The 16,443-nt window shown below is 41.7% G+C and overlaps 1 protein-coding gene across 2 annotated transcripts in view; it reads left to right on the forward strand.

The window, feature by feature from the left end:
• Positions 1 to 15,375, forward strand: part of LOC116311606 (collagen alpha-1(XX) chain) — a 41,316-nt gene extending 25,941 nt beyond the window's left edge. The window contains exons 17-42 of one of the 2 annotated variants that reach the window (XM_039604241.1): positions 440 to 579; positions 679 to 811; positions 1,522 to 1,667; positions 1,813 to 1,942; positions 2,359 to 2,475; positions 3,863 to 4,009; positions 4,135 to 4,191; positions 6,623 to 6,661; positions 6,778 to 6,916; positions 7,191 to 7,333; positions 7,549 to 7,658; positions 7,912 to 8,070; positions 8,210 to 8,287; positions 8,477 to 8,563; positions 8,646 to 8,699; positions 9,742 to 9,837; positions 10,341 to 10,394; positions 10,482 to 10,535; positions 10,620 to 10,673; positions 11,573 to 11,644; positions 11,735 to 11,770; positions 11,919 to 11,985; positions 12,107 to 12,295; positions 12,393 to 12,470; positions 13,608 to 13,769; positions 14,276 to 15,375. In XM_039604241.1, the coding sequence (XP_039460175.1) occupies positions 440 to 579; positions 679 to 811; positions 1,522 to 1,667; positions 1,813 to 1,942; positions 2,359 to 2,475; positions 3,863 to 4,009; positions 4,135 to 4,191; positions 6,623 to 6,661; positions 6,778 to 6,916; positions 7,191 to 7,333; positions 7,549 to 7,658; positions 7,912 to 8,070; positions 8,210 to 8,287; positions 8,477 to 8,563; positions 8,646 to 8,699; positions 9,742 to 9,837; positions 10,341 to 10,394; positions 10,482 to 10,535; positions 10,620 to 10,673; positions 11,573 to 11,644; positions 11,735 to 11,770; positions 11,919 to 11,985; positions 12,107 to 12,295; positions 12,393 to 12,470; positions 13,608 to 13,769; positions 14,276 to 14,304 (2,570 nt within the window). In that variant the 3' untranslated portion in view covers positions 14,305 to 15,375. The remainder of the gene's footprint in view (positions 1 to 439; positions 580 to 678; positions 812 to 1,521; positions 1,668 to 1,812; positions 1,943 to 2,358; positions 2,476 to 3,862; positions 4,010 to 4,134; positions 4,192 to 6,622; positions 6,662 to 6,777; positions 6,917 to 7,190; positions 7,334 to 7,548; positions 7,659 to 7,911; positions 8,071 to 8,209; positions 8,288 to 8,476; positions 8,564 to 8,645; positions 8,700 to 9,741; positions 9,838 to 10,340; positions 10,395 to 10,481; positions 10,536 to 10,619; positions 10,674 to 11,572; positions 11,645 to 11,734; positions 11,771 to 11,918; positions 11,986 to 12,106; positions 12,296 to 12,392; positions 12,471 to 13,607; positions 13,770 to 14,275) is intronic. The other variant, XM_039604242.1, reaches the window with a different exon arrangement.
• The last annotated feature ends 1,068 nt before the right edge of the window (positions 15,376 to 16,443 follow it).

The raw sequence follows: 16,443 nt of genomic DNA on the forward strand, positions 1-16,443 counted from the left end.
GCTTTGGGAATAAACTTATTGATGCAACAATACTTTTTATGCCTTTAAAGTTGGTGCTATCTTTGCTGTTTTTCCATAGATTGAACTGAGGATATGGGAATAAATGGTGTGTTTTTGTTACAGGCTGCTAGTAATAAAGTGCTTAAAGATTTAAAATTGGTTCTTTCCCAAGTTTTCTGTTATGTGTAGACACAGTATTGGTTCATTGATTGCATTAGGTGCTTTTTAATTCTTGAATGATTGCTAGGTCAATGCTGAGTGGTTCCACAAACAAAACAAAAAAAATGAGTGAAAAACCAGATAGCGTCCAAAGAAAAACTTCAGCATGTGCCTCAGACTTTTACACAGTACTGTAAATGTTATTAATAATGAAAAAAGTCATAATGTAGCTGTCTCTCTTTTTTTTAAAATTTCCATACACATTATTCTTTTCTTCTAGTGAAGGTGCCTCCTCCTTCAGACCTTAGGGTAACTAATTTCTCAGACAGTGACATCACGGTGCGCTGGGAAGCTGCAGCTGATGATGTTGTTTCTTACCTCATTAAGTGGATCTCCCTAAGTGGAGGCGACCTGAGACAGGTGGGGAAAATTATTGGGTTGTTGGAGTACATATTATTAATTAAAAAATACAATATTTCAATAAACTGTTGTCCTGTGTGTCCCTGCTGTGTATTTCAGCTGCGTGTGAGTGGTGACAGTGAAGGAGCAATTCTTGTAGGGGTGGAGGATGATAAGGAGTATCAGATTTCACTGTCTGCACTCTATGGAGATGGAGCTCAGAGTGAAGCTGTGGCCATACGCTATAGCACCTGTGAGTCACACATTTTCTGATCCTGAGCATTTCTCAAACAGGGAAGACCCTGATGAAATCATTTACCTAAGTCACGTTAGCAGTAGTGTTCAGCCTAAAAAATAATAAGTTAAAAGTCATGCCATTGAGCCATTCATCCATATTATTTGTTTATTTATTAAATTATTTTCGAGACACTGTTAGTTGTTAGAAGCCAATGTTTTAATGATAGGATATATATGACAGTATTGAGACAACCTAAGATATCCAAGATTACCACAAAAACACAAAAATAAAAATCATAGAATCACAGAAAGCTTGTTTCTCTCCCGTTAGGCTATAGGCCCAGTTACCTTTTACTTTTCTGTGGTCAGTAGCCCTTCATGTCATATTCTGTCTCTATGTACAATATAGCATCACTAATACAATAACCTGTAAGTAAATGAACTTCATTGTGTAATTGATGGCAGTTCTCAAAGTACTAGTCACTTAAAGATTAAATTTCACATCTAAATTCTCATCTTTGAGTAACTAGAACTCTGAGCTATGAAATAAATGTAGTGAGGCTAAAAGTATCAAATCAAAGTATCAAATTCTCTGTTATACTTTACATTTATTGTCTAAAAAACACTTTGCTCTGCTGCCAAAATAATTTCCTCCTATAAAGGAACAAAGTGAGTATTAAGTGTCGTTAGCTGTGGTACTTTATCTCTTCTATGATGTTGCTGCAGCGTCTGGTGGAGGCCCAACCAGCCTCACGGTTTCTGATGAGACTGCCGTCAGCATGGTGATCAGTTGGGTACCTCCGAATGCTCATGTCCTCCAGTATCGTGTGTCCTACACAGCATTGACTGGAGCTGATAGCCAGGATCACACTGTGAGTGGGTTGTAGTCTTTACATCTTCAGCTATTCTGGCCTTCAGCCGGCTGTCATGTGTCAGAATTCCAGAAATTACACAAGTCCCAAAACTTTAAATCAGTTCTGACTGTGTTTAGGTGATAGTGTTGTTTGTTGTCTGCAGGTGCTGGTCCCTGGTGGAGAGAAGCAGGTGATGCTGGAGTCATTGCAGCCAGATACACGTTACAGCATCTTGGTCACCGCTGAGTACCGCAACAGAGAAGGAGGCAGCGGTTCAGCTCAGGGCAAAACTGGTGAGTCAAACAAGGGAAAGATGCCAAGACAGCTCAAGTGCAACTTCCAGTTAAGACCGACAGGCTTACATGCAAAAAGTGCAAATGTCCCATTACTTTACCCTTACAGGAGGATATGCATACTTAAAGTTCTCCTCATATAGAAACATCAAGGTTTTTGGGCAGTATTGGTTCAACAGCACTACACGTACATTCATTTTGGTCCAAAGACACAGATTCCTTTCTCTGCATAATGATAGGCTCTCTGAACAATGAGACAGCAGCCAGTGCCGGTACAATGCCAGTACTGCTCTTGATACTTGGTTGTAAGTTCAAAGATTAGGGGGTGCACTGTGTCTACGTTTATTGTTTTTGCTAGTTGGTGTATAAATGACATTCTTTTTTGCTTGTTTTCTGCCTTTTTTCTGTCTCTCTAGCCACTTTGCGGGTAAGCAGTGTGAGTGTGGTCAGGTCAGACCACTCCAGTATCTGTGTGTCATGGAGACCAGTATCTGCCGTTGATGGATATCGTATTGTAATCCAGGATGTAAAAGGTATTCTGTAATCACATCTACAGTGATGTGAAAAGGTGTTTGCCCCCTTCTTGATTTCCTAGTGTTTTGCATCATCAAACAGATTTTAATATTAGACACAGATAAGACAAGTAAATACAAAATGCAGTTTTTAAATGATGATTTCATAGATTAGGGAAACCTCCCTGCCCCTCTTGTTAAATCATGAATTAACTATGATTAACTACATTTTTAAGAAAGCTGAGTTGAGTTTCACTAAACACACTCAGGCCTGATTACTGGCAGACTTGTGAATCAAGAAATCAGTTTAATAGAGCCTGTCTGACAAAGTGAAACAGGCTAAAAGACCTCAAAAAGCAACACATTGTGCCACGACCTAAAGAAACACCTGAGAAACAAAATCACTGACATCTATCAGTCTGGAAAGGGTTACAAGCCATTTCTAAGGCTTTGGGACTCCAGCGATCCACAGTCAGAGCCATTATACACAAATAGGGAAAACCTGGAACAGTGGTGAAGCTTCCCAGGAGTGATTGGACAGCCAAAAGTACTCAAAGAGCTCATCAATGACTCATCCAAGAGGCCACAGAAGACCCTAGAACAACATTAACGAACTGCAAGCTTCACATGTCTCAGTCAAGGTCAGATTCAACAATAAGAAAGAGAGTGTGCAAAAATGTCATCCATGGAAGAATTCAAGGTGAAAACCATTGCTGACCAAAAAGAACACAAAGGCTCGCCTCACATTTACCAAAAACGTTTTGATAATCCCCAAGACCTTTGGGAAAAGACTCTGTGGACTGATGAACATTATACCAACAACAAAGTATCAGAATCAGACAATATATACAAATTACTCAATAAAAAATGTCAAGCATTGACAGAGGTGATAATATAAATAAATATCAAGAATATTAAAAGCAACACTAGAGAGTAGAAAAGAGTGTGTGCAAAAAGGGTGTAACTATTGCAGTGTTTACAGTGTATTAGATGGAGGAGTTGTACAGGGAGATGACCACAGGCAGGAATGATTTCCTGTGTCGTTCAGTGGTGCTTTTTGGTATGGTATGGTGGTGGTGATGTATTATCTGGAGCTGTTTTTAAGCTTCAGGACCTGAAAGACTTGCTATGGTAAAAAGAAGCATGAATTCTGCTGTCTACCTGCTTTGGAGGGTTTTTTCCCTTAATAATTAACACCTTCATTTAGAAACTGCATTTTGTGTTTACTTGTGTTATCTTTGTCTAATATTTACATTTGTTTGATGATCTGAAACATTTAAGTGTGACAAACATACAAAAAATAAGAAATTATTTTCACACCACTGTATATACATTATATGTGAGTATTAGTTGTAACAGAACCTACAATGATTGCTGGCAATTTACTCTGTCGTGCATGTGTGCATAGACAAGCAATCAAAGCAAGAAGTTGTGAGTGAGTCCAGCAGAAGCCACTGTTTCACTGATCTGGAACCTGAGACTCTGTATCGCATCAGCGTGCACTCTCTTCTCGGCTCAGCAGAGGGCCCGGCAGTCTCTATCCTCCATCCCACAGGTCAGAAACACAGATGATCATTGGCCAACAAAGACAAAAACTAATTTAATTCACAGTTTATGTATGAACAGTAATATATTTATATATTATTCTATATAAATCATTTCAATGCAACTTTGTTACAGCTGCAGCTCCAGCCCGAATTCCCATCCATCCCCGGATGTACCCTATCCACAATGAAGGTAAATCTTTAGATCCACATATACTTTATGTGGATCTAAAGATCCAAAGTAGCCTATGAAATATTTTGGGCTGAATTTAAGCGTAATTTAAGCAGAATTGTTGTTGGTCAGCAGATTCCCCAGTCAGAGAGAGAGAGTGTGTGTGTGTGTGTGTGTGTGTGTGTGTGTGTGTGTGTGTGTGTGTGTGTGTGTGTGTGTGTGTGTGTGTGTGTGTGTGTGTGTGTGTGTGTGTGTGTGTGTGTGTTTCTGTCTTTGCATGAATCAAAATCCAGCTGAAAGGCAATAGCCCACCAATAATATGTTCCAGTCCTGTGCAGCAATCAGTTTTCACCAACACTGTCGTTTACCTGTATGCGCACAAATCAGAAGGGTGCCGTCAAAGTTACCACTAGATTCACGGACCATGTGCACTATCCATCCTTCCATCCTCATCCGCTTTATCCGAAGTCGGGTCGCGGGGGCAGCAGCCTAAGCAGAGAAGCCCAGACCTCCCTCTCCCCAGCCACCTCCTCCAGCTCATCCGGGGGAACACCAAGGCGTTCCCAGGCCAGCCGAGAGATATAATCTCTCCAGCGCGTCCTGGGTCTGCCCCGGGGCCTCCTCCCGGTGGGACATGCCCGGAACACCTCACCCAGGAGGCGCCCAGGGGGCATCCTTGTCAGATGCCCGAACCACCTCAACTGGCTCCTTTCGATGTGGAGGAGCAGCGGCTCTACTCTGAGCCCCTCCCGGATGGCCGAACTTCTCACCCTATCTCTAAGGGAGAGGCCAGCCACCCTTCGGAGGAAGCTCATTTCTGCCGCTTGTATCCGCGATCTCGTTCTTTCGGTCACTACCCACAGCTCGTGGCCATAGGTGAGGGTCGGGACGTAGATCGACCGGTAAATTGAGAGCTTCGCTTTTACACTCAGCTCCCTCTTCACCACGACGGACCGGTGCAGCGTCCGCATCACTGCAGCCGCAGCACCAATCCGTCTGTCGATCTCCGGCTCCCTTCTCCCATCACTCGCGAACAAGACCCCGAGATACTTGAACTCCTCCACTTGGGGCAGGAACTCCTCCCGACCCGGAGTGGGCACTCCACCCTTTTCCGGCTGAGAACCATGGCCTCAGATTTGGAGGTGCTGATCCTCATTCCTGCTGCTTCACACTCGGCTGCGAACCGTTCCAGTGCGAGCTGGAGGCCCCCACCGATGAAGCCATCAGAACCACATCATCCGCAAAAAGCAGAGATGAGATTCTGAGGCCACCGAAGTGGAAGCCCTCCGCCACTTGGCTGCGCCTAGAAATCCTGTCCATAAAATTATGAACAGAATCGGTGATAAAGGGCAGCCCTGGCGGAGCCCATCACCCACCGGAAACAAGTCCGACTTATTGCCGGCAATGCGAACCAAACTCTTACAACGGTTGTATAGGGATCGAATGGCCCGTAGCAATGGGCCAGACACCCCATACTCCCGCAACACCTCCCACAGGACACCCCGAGGGACACGGTCGAATGCCTTCTCCAAGTCCACAAAACACATGTAGACTGGTTGGGCAAACTCCCATGCACCCTCAAGTATCCTCGAGAGGATAAAGAGCTGGTCCAGTGTTCCGCGACCAGGACGAAAACCGCATTGTTCCTCCTGTATCCGAGGTTCGACTAACGGACGAACTCTCCTTTCCAGCACCCTGGCATAGACTTTCCCAGGGAGGCTGAGGAGTGTGATCCCCCTGTAGTTGGAACACACCCTCCGGTCCATGTGCACTAGACACTGTTATTGTTACTACTGCATGTTAGTGACTGAATCACTGTAAACAGACATGTGCGCACCAGCTAGTCACAGCTAGCGTGCTTCCATATTTTTAGATATAAATGCGGTATTGAGGTAGATTGTGATGAAATTACAAAAACACAAAGAAAAAAAAATTGAATAAGAAGACACATTTAACCTAGAATATGTTTAAAGGTGAGATTAAAGGTGAAGAATGACAAACCAGAATAAAAGAAGGAAAGACGTGGAGCGCGGACTAATCTGTTATGATAAAATACACGGGTTTTCATAATATATGGTTTGAGATCTCATATTTAATAGAATGCAATACTGATAAACTTTCCTTCATTTGCCTCTTGAATGGGCCCCCAACTGCACATGGAAAGCCCATTTGATAATCGGGCAGTTGTGGAATAAACAATAACTTCAAGATTAATATAAAAAGAAATTAAGTGAAAGTGTTGACCTGTGGTGAGAATGGGCATCGTTTTTTAATGACTGTGGTGCTGATATGCAAAGCTTTTTATAACTTTTGTTTTTAAATTGTAAACAATAACTGGAATATTATTTCTAAGAAATATTTCTAAGAAAGTTGATGTGTGTACACACTGTTTTTGAATAAAACCCGAGCATACAGCAGTACCTTTGCCTACTTTTACACTCTTGTGTTGCAGTGTGCCCTGAAGTCACCATCAGAAACAGCATTGTTAAAGGTGAGACACGCCGTCCTCCCTTACAGTCATGTAATAAACTGAAACTTTAAAAAAACAAAAACCCAACTACGAAGGAAGTACCACACTCTGTTTCTGTTACGTTTGTGCTGGTTTAGGGTTCAACATGATGGAAGCCTTTGGTCTGACTCAGAGAGCTCACTCATCGGTGGAGGGAGTGGCAGCCGAGCCTTTTGTCTTCAACACGCTCCCCACCTACACTCTGTACAGAGACGTCCAACTGACACAGAGCACCAAGTGAGAATTTCTTTCAGTCCTTCACCTTTTCTTTTCATTGTATTTTAATTTGAGTAAACACCAGTTCACTGACATAGACACTAATGCAATGCTTTTCAAACTTTTTGTAGCACGTCTCATTTCATAAGCCAACCCTAACATCACATGGTCCTTTTTTGTGCTGTGCTTGTGAGACTCAGGCATGGAAGGGAAAATTATGTAAACTTTCACACAAATGTGTTTAGTCAGTGATGGAAAAAAGTGAATCTTGCGGTCTGTCTTGCCATCCTTCCAGGTTTATCCACCCAGCAGGTTTCTCCCCAGAGCACACCATCAGCATTGCCTTCCGAATGCTGCAGGATACACCCAGGGAGCCTTTTGCTCTCTGGCAGCTCACAGACAATGACTTCCAGCCAAAGATGGGAGTGGTGATTGACCGTGAGTAACACTGCCTGCACCTCCCCGCCTCCTGCACTGCAAGCATGTCTTTGGACTTGTTGCAGTCCCTTAATGCTCTACATTGTTCTTTAACAACAACAGAGAACAGAAGTGAACACACTTCTGTAAACTCGGCTCCCTAAGCTCAATATTGTGGTTTTTACAAGAAATAACAAATGATGACTTTATTATCCTGTGTGTTTGGTTTTTTGCAGCCACCACCAAGCACCTGTTATACTTCAGTCTGGACTACAGAGGTGAAGTGCAGGAGCTGACCTTTGACCAGCCACAGGTCCACAGGCTGTTCTATGGCAGTTTTCACAAGGTGAACATAAAACTAGGAACATAGGCTACCCTACGCTGAGAGGCGCCCTATGGTAGCTGGGAGAGAGATAACCATCCACTCTCACATTTTTTCAATGATGGGCAGTTTAGGATCACCATTTCACTTAACCCCACTGCATTTCATTGAACTGTGAGAGGAAGACTCTCCCAAAGTGTGAGGTAGGGTTAGTGTTAGTAGATATGATGACTTAGACCTCAGACACCTAAACGGCACATTTTGTTCCATTTGGCAGGTTCACCTTTCTGTTAGCCAGGTGAGTGTATCCTTGTCTGTGGACTGTCAGCACGTGGGTGAGAGGCCAGCCCGTCCTCTAGGCAACCTGCCCACTGATGGATTTGAGATGCTGGGAAAACTGGTGAAGACCCGAGGACCTAACAGTGGCTCAGCCCCGGTATTTCACATTAATATTGATTGATATTAATTCTAGCTCAGCCTGTTAATGTACTCTGAACATACCTTTAAAAACTCTGGACGATCACTTCCTCTGTCCTGTATTCAATGTCTGTTCTGTGCTCTTCATCACATTTCAGTTTCAGCTGCAGTCTTTTGAAATAGTCTGTAACACCACGTGGGCTTCAGAGGATACCTGCTGTGACCTGCCTGGAGTGGTCAGTGTGCTAATATTTACATTCACCTTTCTTCAACCCTTATTATTTCCACCAAAAAATCATATAGCTGATATAGCTCATACAGCTATGATTTTTTTTTTACCAAGTGGTGGGGCAACATTGAGAGAACCTTTCTAAGAACAGTGTAAATTTGCTCACTTTATATCTTTATTATTGTGTCTGTGTAAGAGAGATGAGGAGAGCTGCCCTGCCCCTGCATACAGGTGTACCTGTTCCTCTGACGTCCCTGGAGCTCCTGGTCCCCCTGGACCACCTGTATGTCACCTCAAACACACCCAGAGTACATGTTGCATGATTCTTTACTGTTAAAGACTCAGCTCTTTGTCTTCTTTCCCAGGGGAAGCCAGGCCCTCGTGGCGAAAAAGGTGACAAAGGAGAGCATGGCCAAAAGGTGAGCTGAAAGCTTTATTCAGACCTTTCCGATGCAGTCATGGCTTTATTAAGGAAGTTTGTGTATAACAGTCAGGTTTTTCTCATTTTGCCTGAGAAGTTGAACAGCTTAAACCCTGCTGCTCCTGCCACAAGAGGAGACTTAGCAAACAGGCATTACTTTTTTTTAACGATTAAATATTCCCTGAAGAAAATATGCAAAGAATCAGCAAAAGTAATAACAATGCAGCTGTTGAACAGCTGTTTCCATGAAGTTTCAGTCACAGTGTAGGTAGGGATAGCTCAGTAGGTAGAATGGTTGCCCCATGATCAGAAGGTCGGAACGGCTACCCTGAGGTATCCCTGAGCAAGGTACCGTCCCCACACAATGCTCCCCGGGCGCTGCATTGGTGGCTGCCCACTGCTTCACTGGGTGAAAGAGTTAAATGCAGAAGAGTAATTTCCCTACGAGGACTAACACATACACAATACACAATAAATGAGTGTTACATAATACGTAATAATAATAATAATAATACATTTTATTTATAGGCGCTTTTCAGACCCTCAAGGTCACCTTACAGTAACACGTAAACAATACCATAAAAAACATAAGAAAAATGTATATATAGCAAACATGGTAGATAAAATTTAGACATAAACAGTCATAAAAGTATAAAAGCATATATAAAAACTGAGCAAGGTAAAAATGGCCTAAGACAGATCAGGTGTATGAAATTCTAAACAAATGAGTTTTGAGTAGTGATTTAAAAATGGTGAGACAGTGTGTGGTCCGTAGAGCAAGTGGAAGTGCGTCCAAAGTCTCGGGGCAGAACAACTAAAGGCTCTGAGTCCCATGGTAGTCAGGCGAGCAGGTGGAACTGACAGAAGGGAAGCTGAAGACATCAATGCACAACTGACAGTGGAAGGAAACTTAATCAGACTCATGAACATGAAAACATAACAGAATAATATCTCAGACTGTTTGTTGAAACCAGAACCATCTAACTGTAAGTCTGACTTTTCTTTGAATTAGTCTCTTATTTATTTATTTATTTTTTCAGGGAGAAGTAGGTCCTCCAGGAAATCCTGGACTTGAGGGAGGCCTTGGACCTGTGGGCAGCATCGGGCCGCGAGGCATTACAACGCAGGGCAAAATGGTAGGTTTAACCCTCTGGGGTCTAGGGTATAATTGGCCGTGTTTGACTACTTTGGATTTTACATTTATATTTCACCTTAGAAACAGTTTACTTTGCCTTGTTTTGTAACATTTCTTTTCAGCACAACCTCATGTGTCCGGCTACACAGTTTTTTGTTGTTTTGGGGGGGTTTTTGCCTGCAAGGCAAGCGCTGTCCTTAGAAAGTCCAGTGTTTACTGTTTCTTCCTGCACTAAACAAGACAACAGTACTCAGGAAAAAGTATGCTGAAAATTATTTATCATAACCCGAATTTTAGATGGGATGTAAACACTATTTAAAAGCTGGTATATAGTTTGAAGTCTGCACTTCAAACCATGTCATTTGCACTCGCCCATCTGTTGAACCCAGAGGGTTAAATGTGTACCAGGAAAGTAACTATGGTGAAGGCTTTGCCAAACGAATGTATGTACATCCATGTGGATAGTTTATTGTGCAAAAAACGTACTTGTATTAATTTCTTTAGGGTCCACCAGGAGCAAGGGGAGAGAAGGGAGATCCTGGGCGACCGGGACTGCAGGTAAATTTAAAGTGAAGTAATGGAGTCACCAGAACCTAACCATCTGCCTCTAACAGCTCTCTGTCTCAACCTACTCTGTCTCTCTAGGGGGTACCAGGACCTCCAGGTCAAAAAGGGGAGGAGGGAATCGCAGGTGCCAAGGTGAGCTGCTTGATCTCAGTCAGTACACAACGTATCAAACTGAGCTCTGTTTCTGTCCTCATCTCTCTGCTACATGTCTCACAGGGCATCAGAGGTGTGGAAGGTAACATCGGCGCACCTGGCGTCACTGGACCCAGGGTAAAGCATAAATTCATTTTCATCTGTTTGTGTGCATTTTTGCCTTTGCTGCCAATTTTAAGTTTGGGCAGTGACACTGAGTTTGAGAAAGTGCATCTTATCATCAGGAAACAGTTTAGACTGTGACCTTTTCCCCTTTAGACACTACACAAGCTGTCCTCTAGCACCACTCTCAGGACAAAGTATCTTTGTTTAATCAAACTTTGAAGTGAAGTGCAGTCACTGTAGTTCAACACAGAAAACAGCATTCAGCCCAACTGCTGTTCATTTGGTTCTTTTATGTTTTTATACAGTGAGGTGTAGGGATAGAAGTTGTTACTAATTTAGCAATTCCTATCCCATTATTGTTATCACTTTAATTCAATTCCTTATCAATTCTCTTATTGATACTCATTGGATTATCATTGACTCCACTTTGAGAGTCACCACCATTGCTAGGCAACATATCAAAGACATTACATGCACGTTACGTTACATGTTGCAAATGATTTGCATGCTGTGTAGTCAAATGTTTGTGCATGTTGGAGGTATTTCCCCTCTTTGTTGTGATCAGTGTTTGGTCATTACTCTGAAAAAGTAGTTATGACACATATTATACAGTACACTTTTTAAAAACTAATGCAGTATGTTACTTAATCACGCAAGTGCAAGTGGACCTGATAGACAAACAGATTAACAATTCCAAGGAGAACCAGTGGGAACCGGTTCTTCACCTCCTTAGTCAGGTGTAATGAGCTGCTGTTTTATGTGACCTGACCTTATCAAGTAAAGTCATACAAACATTACACTGTGGCCTTGATGTGGTGTGTGTATAATAACACTGTTTGCTATCAGGACTTTGTGTCTGACTCACCGTAGGTTTATGCATCTAGCATATTCTATCTGTCATGTATAAACAGGGTTTCCAAGGAATGCCAGGATACCCAGGGCCTATAGGAGAAAGGGGCCCCCCAGGTCCTGTGGGACCTACGGTAAGACTTAAGAGATAAATATCACGTAAAAGTCTGACCTGTCCTTACAGCTGGTTATTTATCTTTACACTCTTTTATATTTCACTACAGGGCTTGCCAGGTAATAAAGGGGAAAGAGGAGAAAAGGTGTGTTATATCATTATTATCTTCTTTTTTTTATATCAGCTGTAATGGCATCTGATCTTCTTTTTAAATACCTTCTAAAAAATTTTCAGTTTCTTTTCAGTTGACTTTATCTGGAGAAACAGTTTGTAACTCTGATTGTTTTTTACAGGGAGAACCTCAGTCCATGGCTATGATCTACCAACTGGTCACACAGGCCTGTGAACAACTAGTACATAGTAAGTACTCTAATAGCAAGCATGTCAGAAATGCATACTGTCTGCAGTGCTGATTGCCCTCCTCACTGTGAGGAAGAGTCCAATAAGACTGCCAAAACATTTTTATTCTTTGCTTTTTCAGAGGAGGTGTTAAAGCTCGACATGTTCATTAATGAGATCGGTCGTAAGCCAGTTCCAATTGAAGAGCCAGTGGGGCCTCCAGGGGAACCAGGAATACCAGGGCCCAAGGGCCCACCGGGTGCCAGGGGCTCCCAGGGTCGTGTAGGCCCAAGGGGAACACCTGGCAGGCCTGGATATCCAGGAGAGCAAGGTAAGCTTAGTAGATGGTTTGTTGGAAGGAAAACATCACTTAGAGTTTGATGTTTAACAAAAGTTATCACGTTGATTTGTCTCTTCCCTCTCTGCAGGAAGGAAAGGTGCCCCGGGGGAGAGAGGTGATGCAGGGTCCAATGTCCAGGGTCCCCCAGGGGTCAAGGGATTAGCAGGTACTTCTGCATAAGTAACATAATAAAAGTACACACACAGTCCAAGTTACCAATCTTGAAATGATGTTAACTTTATTGTCCCCAGTGGGAAATTGACTTGCAGTCTGTCCATACACAGAAAGACAAAAATAAACAAACACAACACACACACAAAAATAAATAAATACATTTTTTTAAAAAGCCCAGAGAGAACAGCCCAAATTTTGTCGTCAACAAAGTGCAATGTGTAAAGGCAACAACCCTTATGTTTAGTGTTATTATCCATGATAATAGCAGCAGGTACAAAAGACACTCTGTCTCTTGGTCTTTACTGCAAGCACTTTATATTGCTGTATTAGAGAGTATGGTCTGAACACAAGATGACAGAGGTTGCCTTCCTCAGCACCTGCCTGTTATAAAAGTCCGCAAGCTGGACCTGAGGCCTCTCTGAAATCTGATCAGCCACTTTACCCAGATAGCTGGTCTTATTGTTCAAAGGCACATTACCATACCAAGCAATGATACAGAACATTAAAACAGATTCAATAAAACCTTTATAAAAAAAGGGTCATCATTTCAGATGAAACGTTAAAACCTCTCCTTAAAAAGCACAGTCGTTGTTGATCCTTTTTCACTACAGCAGCAAGATGTGACTCAAAGGACAGAGCCTTATAACGAACAACCCACAAATACTTGTAACTGTCCACCAGTTCAATGGCTGCACCATTTACTACTGTCAGTGCAGAATGGGGGGAAGGATTCCTGAAGTCAGTTACCATGTCCTTAGTTTTCAAAGTGTTGATCTTTAAGAATGACTGATCACACCAAGAAGCAAACTCATCTACAACAGGCCAACGGGAATCCTCTTCACCACGAAGGAGGCTTACAATGACTGTGTCAACTGCATATTTAATGAAATGCCTGTTAACCTGTGTAGTGCAACAGTCGTTAGTGTACAAATATATAGTAAAGGGGAGAGACAACAACCCTGTGGCGAACCAGTAGAATAATTCAGCTGTTTGGAAAAGCAGCCGTTGCTATATGTGCTAATAATGAATAATGATAAAGTCCTTGTTTTTGACTGTCCCGTATCTTGAGTGTTTTCATAAGCACCTAAAATAAAATGTGGTATTACTGTTTTAAAATGTGTGTCCACAGGACCTCCCGGTGAGTCTAAGCTGGGAATCCCAGGTCCCAAAGGGGAAAATGGTAAGCCGGGGCCATCTGGGATCCCCGGAACACCGGGTCAGCCGGGCGAGATTGGACCACCGGGTGTTTGTGACAACAGCGGAGGCTGCCGCATGATTCCTCAGCAAACAGGTTAGCAGCTAGAGAAAGGCGTACTAATCATGCAACCCTGGGAATATGAGTATGAGGATCCAGGCCTGTTTTTTGTTTCGTTTTAACTAATGAAGTACATGTGTAAGTACATGCATGTATCTATGTTTGTCTGGTGTAAGGGGAGAGCTGCAGTAGGCAGGATTTCTATTCTCAAATTCTGGTGTGTGTTTTTTTATTGTTGTTGTTGTTGAGTGTTTCTTTTATGGTAATATGGCAATTTTGGCTGAGAGTGCTGGTCCCAATCTGCTGTCCACACCTTACGTTTATGAGGGGCAGCCAATCAGAAGATAGATGGTTTAAAGAATGGGTTGACTTAAAAGGAGATGAAGTAAACCAGCTTGTTTTAGTAGCTGCACGTTACTAAATCACTGTGGACTGTGTTCAACTGTGAGTCATGCAAAGCACTTCTCATTTGAAAGAATTGGGTAACTTAGACATAATTTTCACTTATTCAGCATCCTTTTCAAGTTTCTTTCTTCACACAGAAGACTCTTATGATGACTACCAGCCTTGAGTGGCGAAAACATGCAGGAGGCAGTGGTAAAGTGACTGACATCTGTAGGAAATGACGGGTTCATTTGGAAGTGAGCAAAAGACTGACATTGGAGCTCAGAAGAGGTTTGAAGAGGTTTGCTGCATTGAAAAGGAAAATAGTAAGGGAAGATTGTCTTTCTCTTCTCTTATTAAAATCTTCACTCATGTTTCAAATCAGCTAAGAAATTATTCACTTAAGAACAATTAGGAAGCTTTCTCATACAAAACCTACCAGTTGATGGATGGCTTCATAAGAGATCTTTTCCCAGTGGAATCTGTAAAGTGTTGCCTTAAACAATGTATTCGCACTGAAACCTTTGTTGCCATGTTTCTGTATTCATGCACTGTATCAATGCCAAATAGTTTAGCTGCATATGTTATTTTCTGTGTATTTCATTTGCCATTCTAACCTTAACTGCCTCAAGAAGAATGAAATTGCATAATCCATGGTGGAAAAGCTTCTTTTTCTTCCATGGTATAAATGATGCTGTGAGAATGTTTCTTTCCACGTGTATGATAATTGTTATATTGTTAATTGTATTAACTGTATCTGGATATCCATGTTTATTTTAAACTGTATGAATTCTAATTGCTTATTCGTGTTTACATTTGATGATTTCCAAAGCTTTGATGACAAGAATTTGTTTGTGTATAAAAGAAAGAGAAAAACAGTGTAGGATAATATTTCTTATGGTGTATGTTTTTGGTTGGTTTTTCTATGTTTTTTTTAATCTTGTCAATAAAATGTATAAAAATGTGTGTAATTAATCACAATGTGTTAGTATGTAATCACCCTGAGACATGCATGCCTGTCTGCCAGCGTCAAATCTAAAGCCATTTCTGATTTGCAGATGCAGCCTGCAGATTATCCCAGCTCTCTTCACTAAATATCCAGTCTTCACTTATCAAATCTATGAAATTCAAGGCTGGTCCTTAAAAGCACCCAACAACGCAAACTGCATAGCCAATTTTGCATTGTGTCAGTGAAAATAAAGTCATAATGTAATGAAATGCTATTGATTAAAGACTGCTAGAAGGGTGAAAAAAATTACATGACAGTGTCATAGTTCTTCATTGGAACCGTCTTGAGGAGATCAGTGGGGTCTATTTTGCAGAGCGCAGCCAACCTGTACGTGACAAGCAAAATGTTGTTGTCAAATTGCCTGCTGTAGTAGTCTCGCTCCCTGGGGCTGCAGTAATCCTAGCGTATTTGTTAAAATAAAGGCAGGTCATTTGGACCGAAGTGGGGAAACTCTTGTTCCCTTCAAATACTTTGCACCACACTGCAGAAAATAAACTCTCTGTTACTGATCTTACTTTTAAATAGTTAGTGAAAGTGCTGAAATATATTTAGAAATGCACTTACACTCTTAAAAGTGCCCCCCAAAAATGTCCCTTTTGACTTTGTCATGTTATTTGATCATTATTGCTATTGCATTCATGTACAAGCAGGATATTAAAGCTGTAGTTCGATTTTATTGTGGAATAGTCTGCTGAATATTTGTGAATTGATTAGCCTGTAAAAGACGCATCATCACAGACACCCATTTATTATTATGAAAAAAATCCGTCCGATTGATGATTTAATTCATCATTTCTGTGATGAGGTCTGTTTACTACTGAAGAGGATTAGGGCCACTGGGGAAAAAAAAAGTGGGCACATGTTTTTTTTCTTCTTTTCCAGAATTCTGAGAAAAAAGTCTCAGTTGTATTTGTTTGTCTGATTGTTGAATTGTTTCTGTATTATTTTGTGTATTGTTCTGGCCAGGTTGCTTCCCAGAAGAAGATAGTCATAATAATACTTGTTTTTGTTGTGGTGTAAAACTGTATTGCCCACTTACAGGGCCATCCTTTTTGTGAAGCAGACCGCTGATTCACATCAAGGTCCAGCGTGCTGTAACTTGTAATTTCAACTGCTACAGCGAATGAAATCTTTTAAAAGACAGTCGTTCTCCTGTGCTTCTTTTAAGAGAAGAAAATGAACACAGCAAGTACAAAAAGCTAAACTCACCACTAGGTAAAGATCACCCTGAGTGGCTTTAACTTCGATGCTGTCAATTTTGCTGGTCAATATTACTATATTGACCAAATAAATATTATGTTTTATTGCAGCTTGAAA

This window comes from Oreochromis aureus, linkage group 20 (genome assembly GCF_013358895.1).
Source record: "Oreochromis aureus strain Israel breed Guangdong linkage group 20, ZZ_aureus, whole genome shotgun sequence".
NCBI classification, from domain to species: Eukaryota; Metazoa; Chordata; class Actinopteri; order Cichliformes; family Cichlidae; genus Oreochromis; species Oreochromis aureus.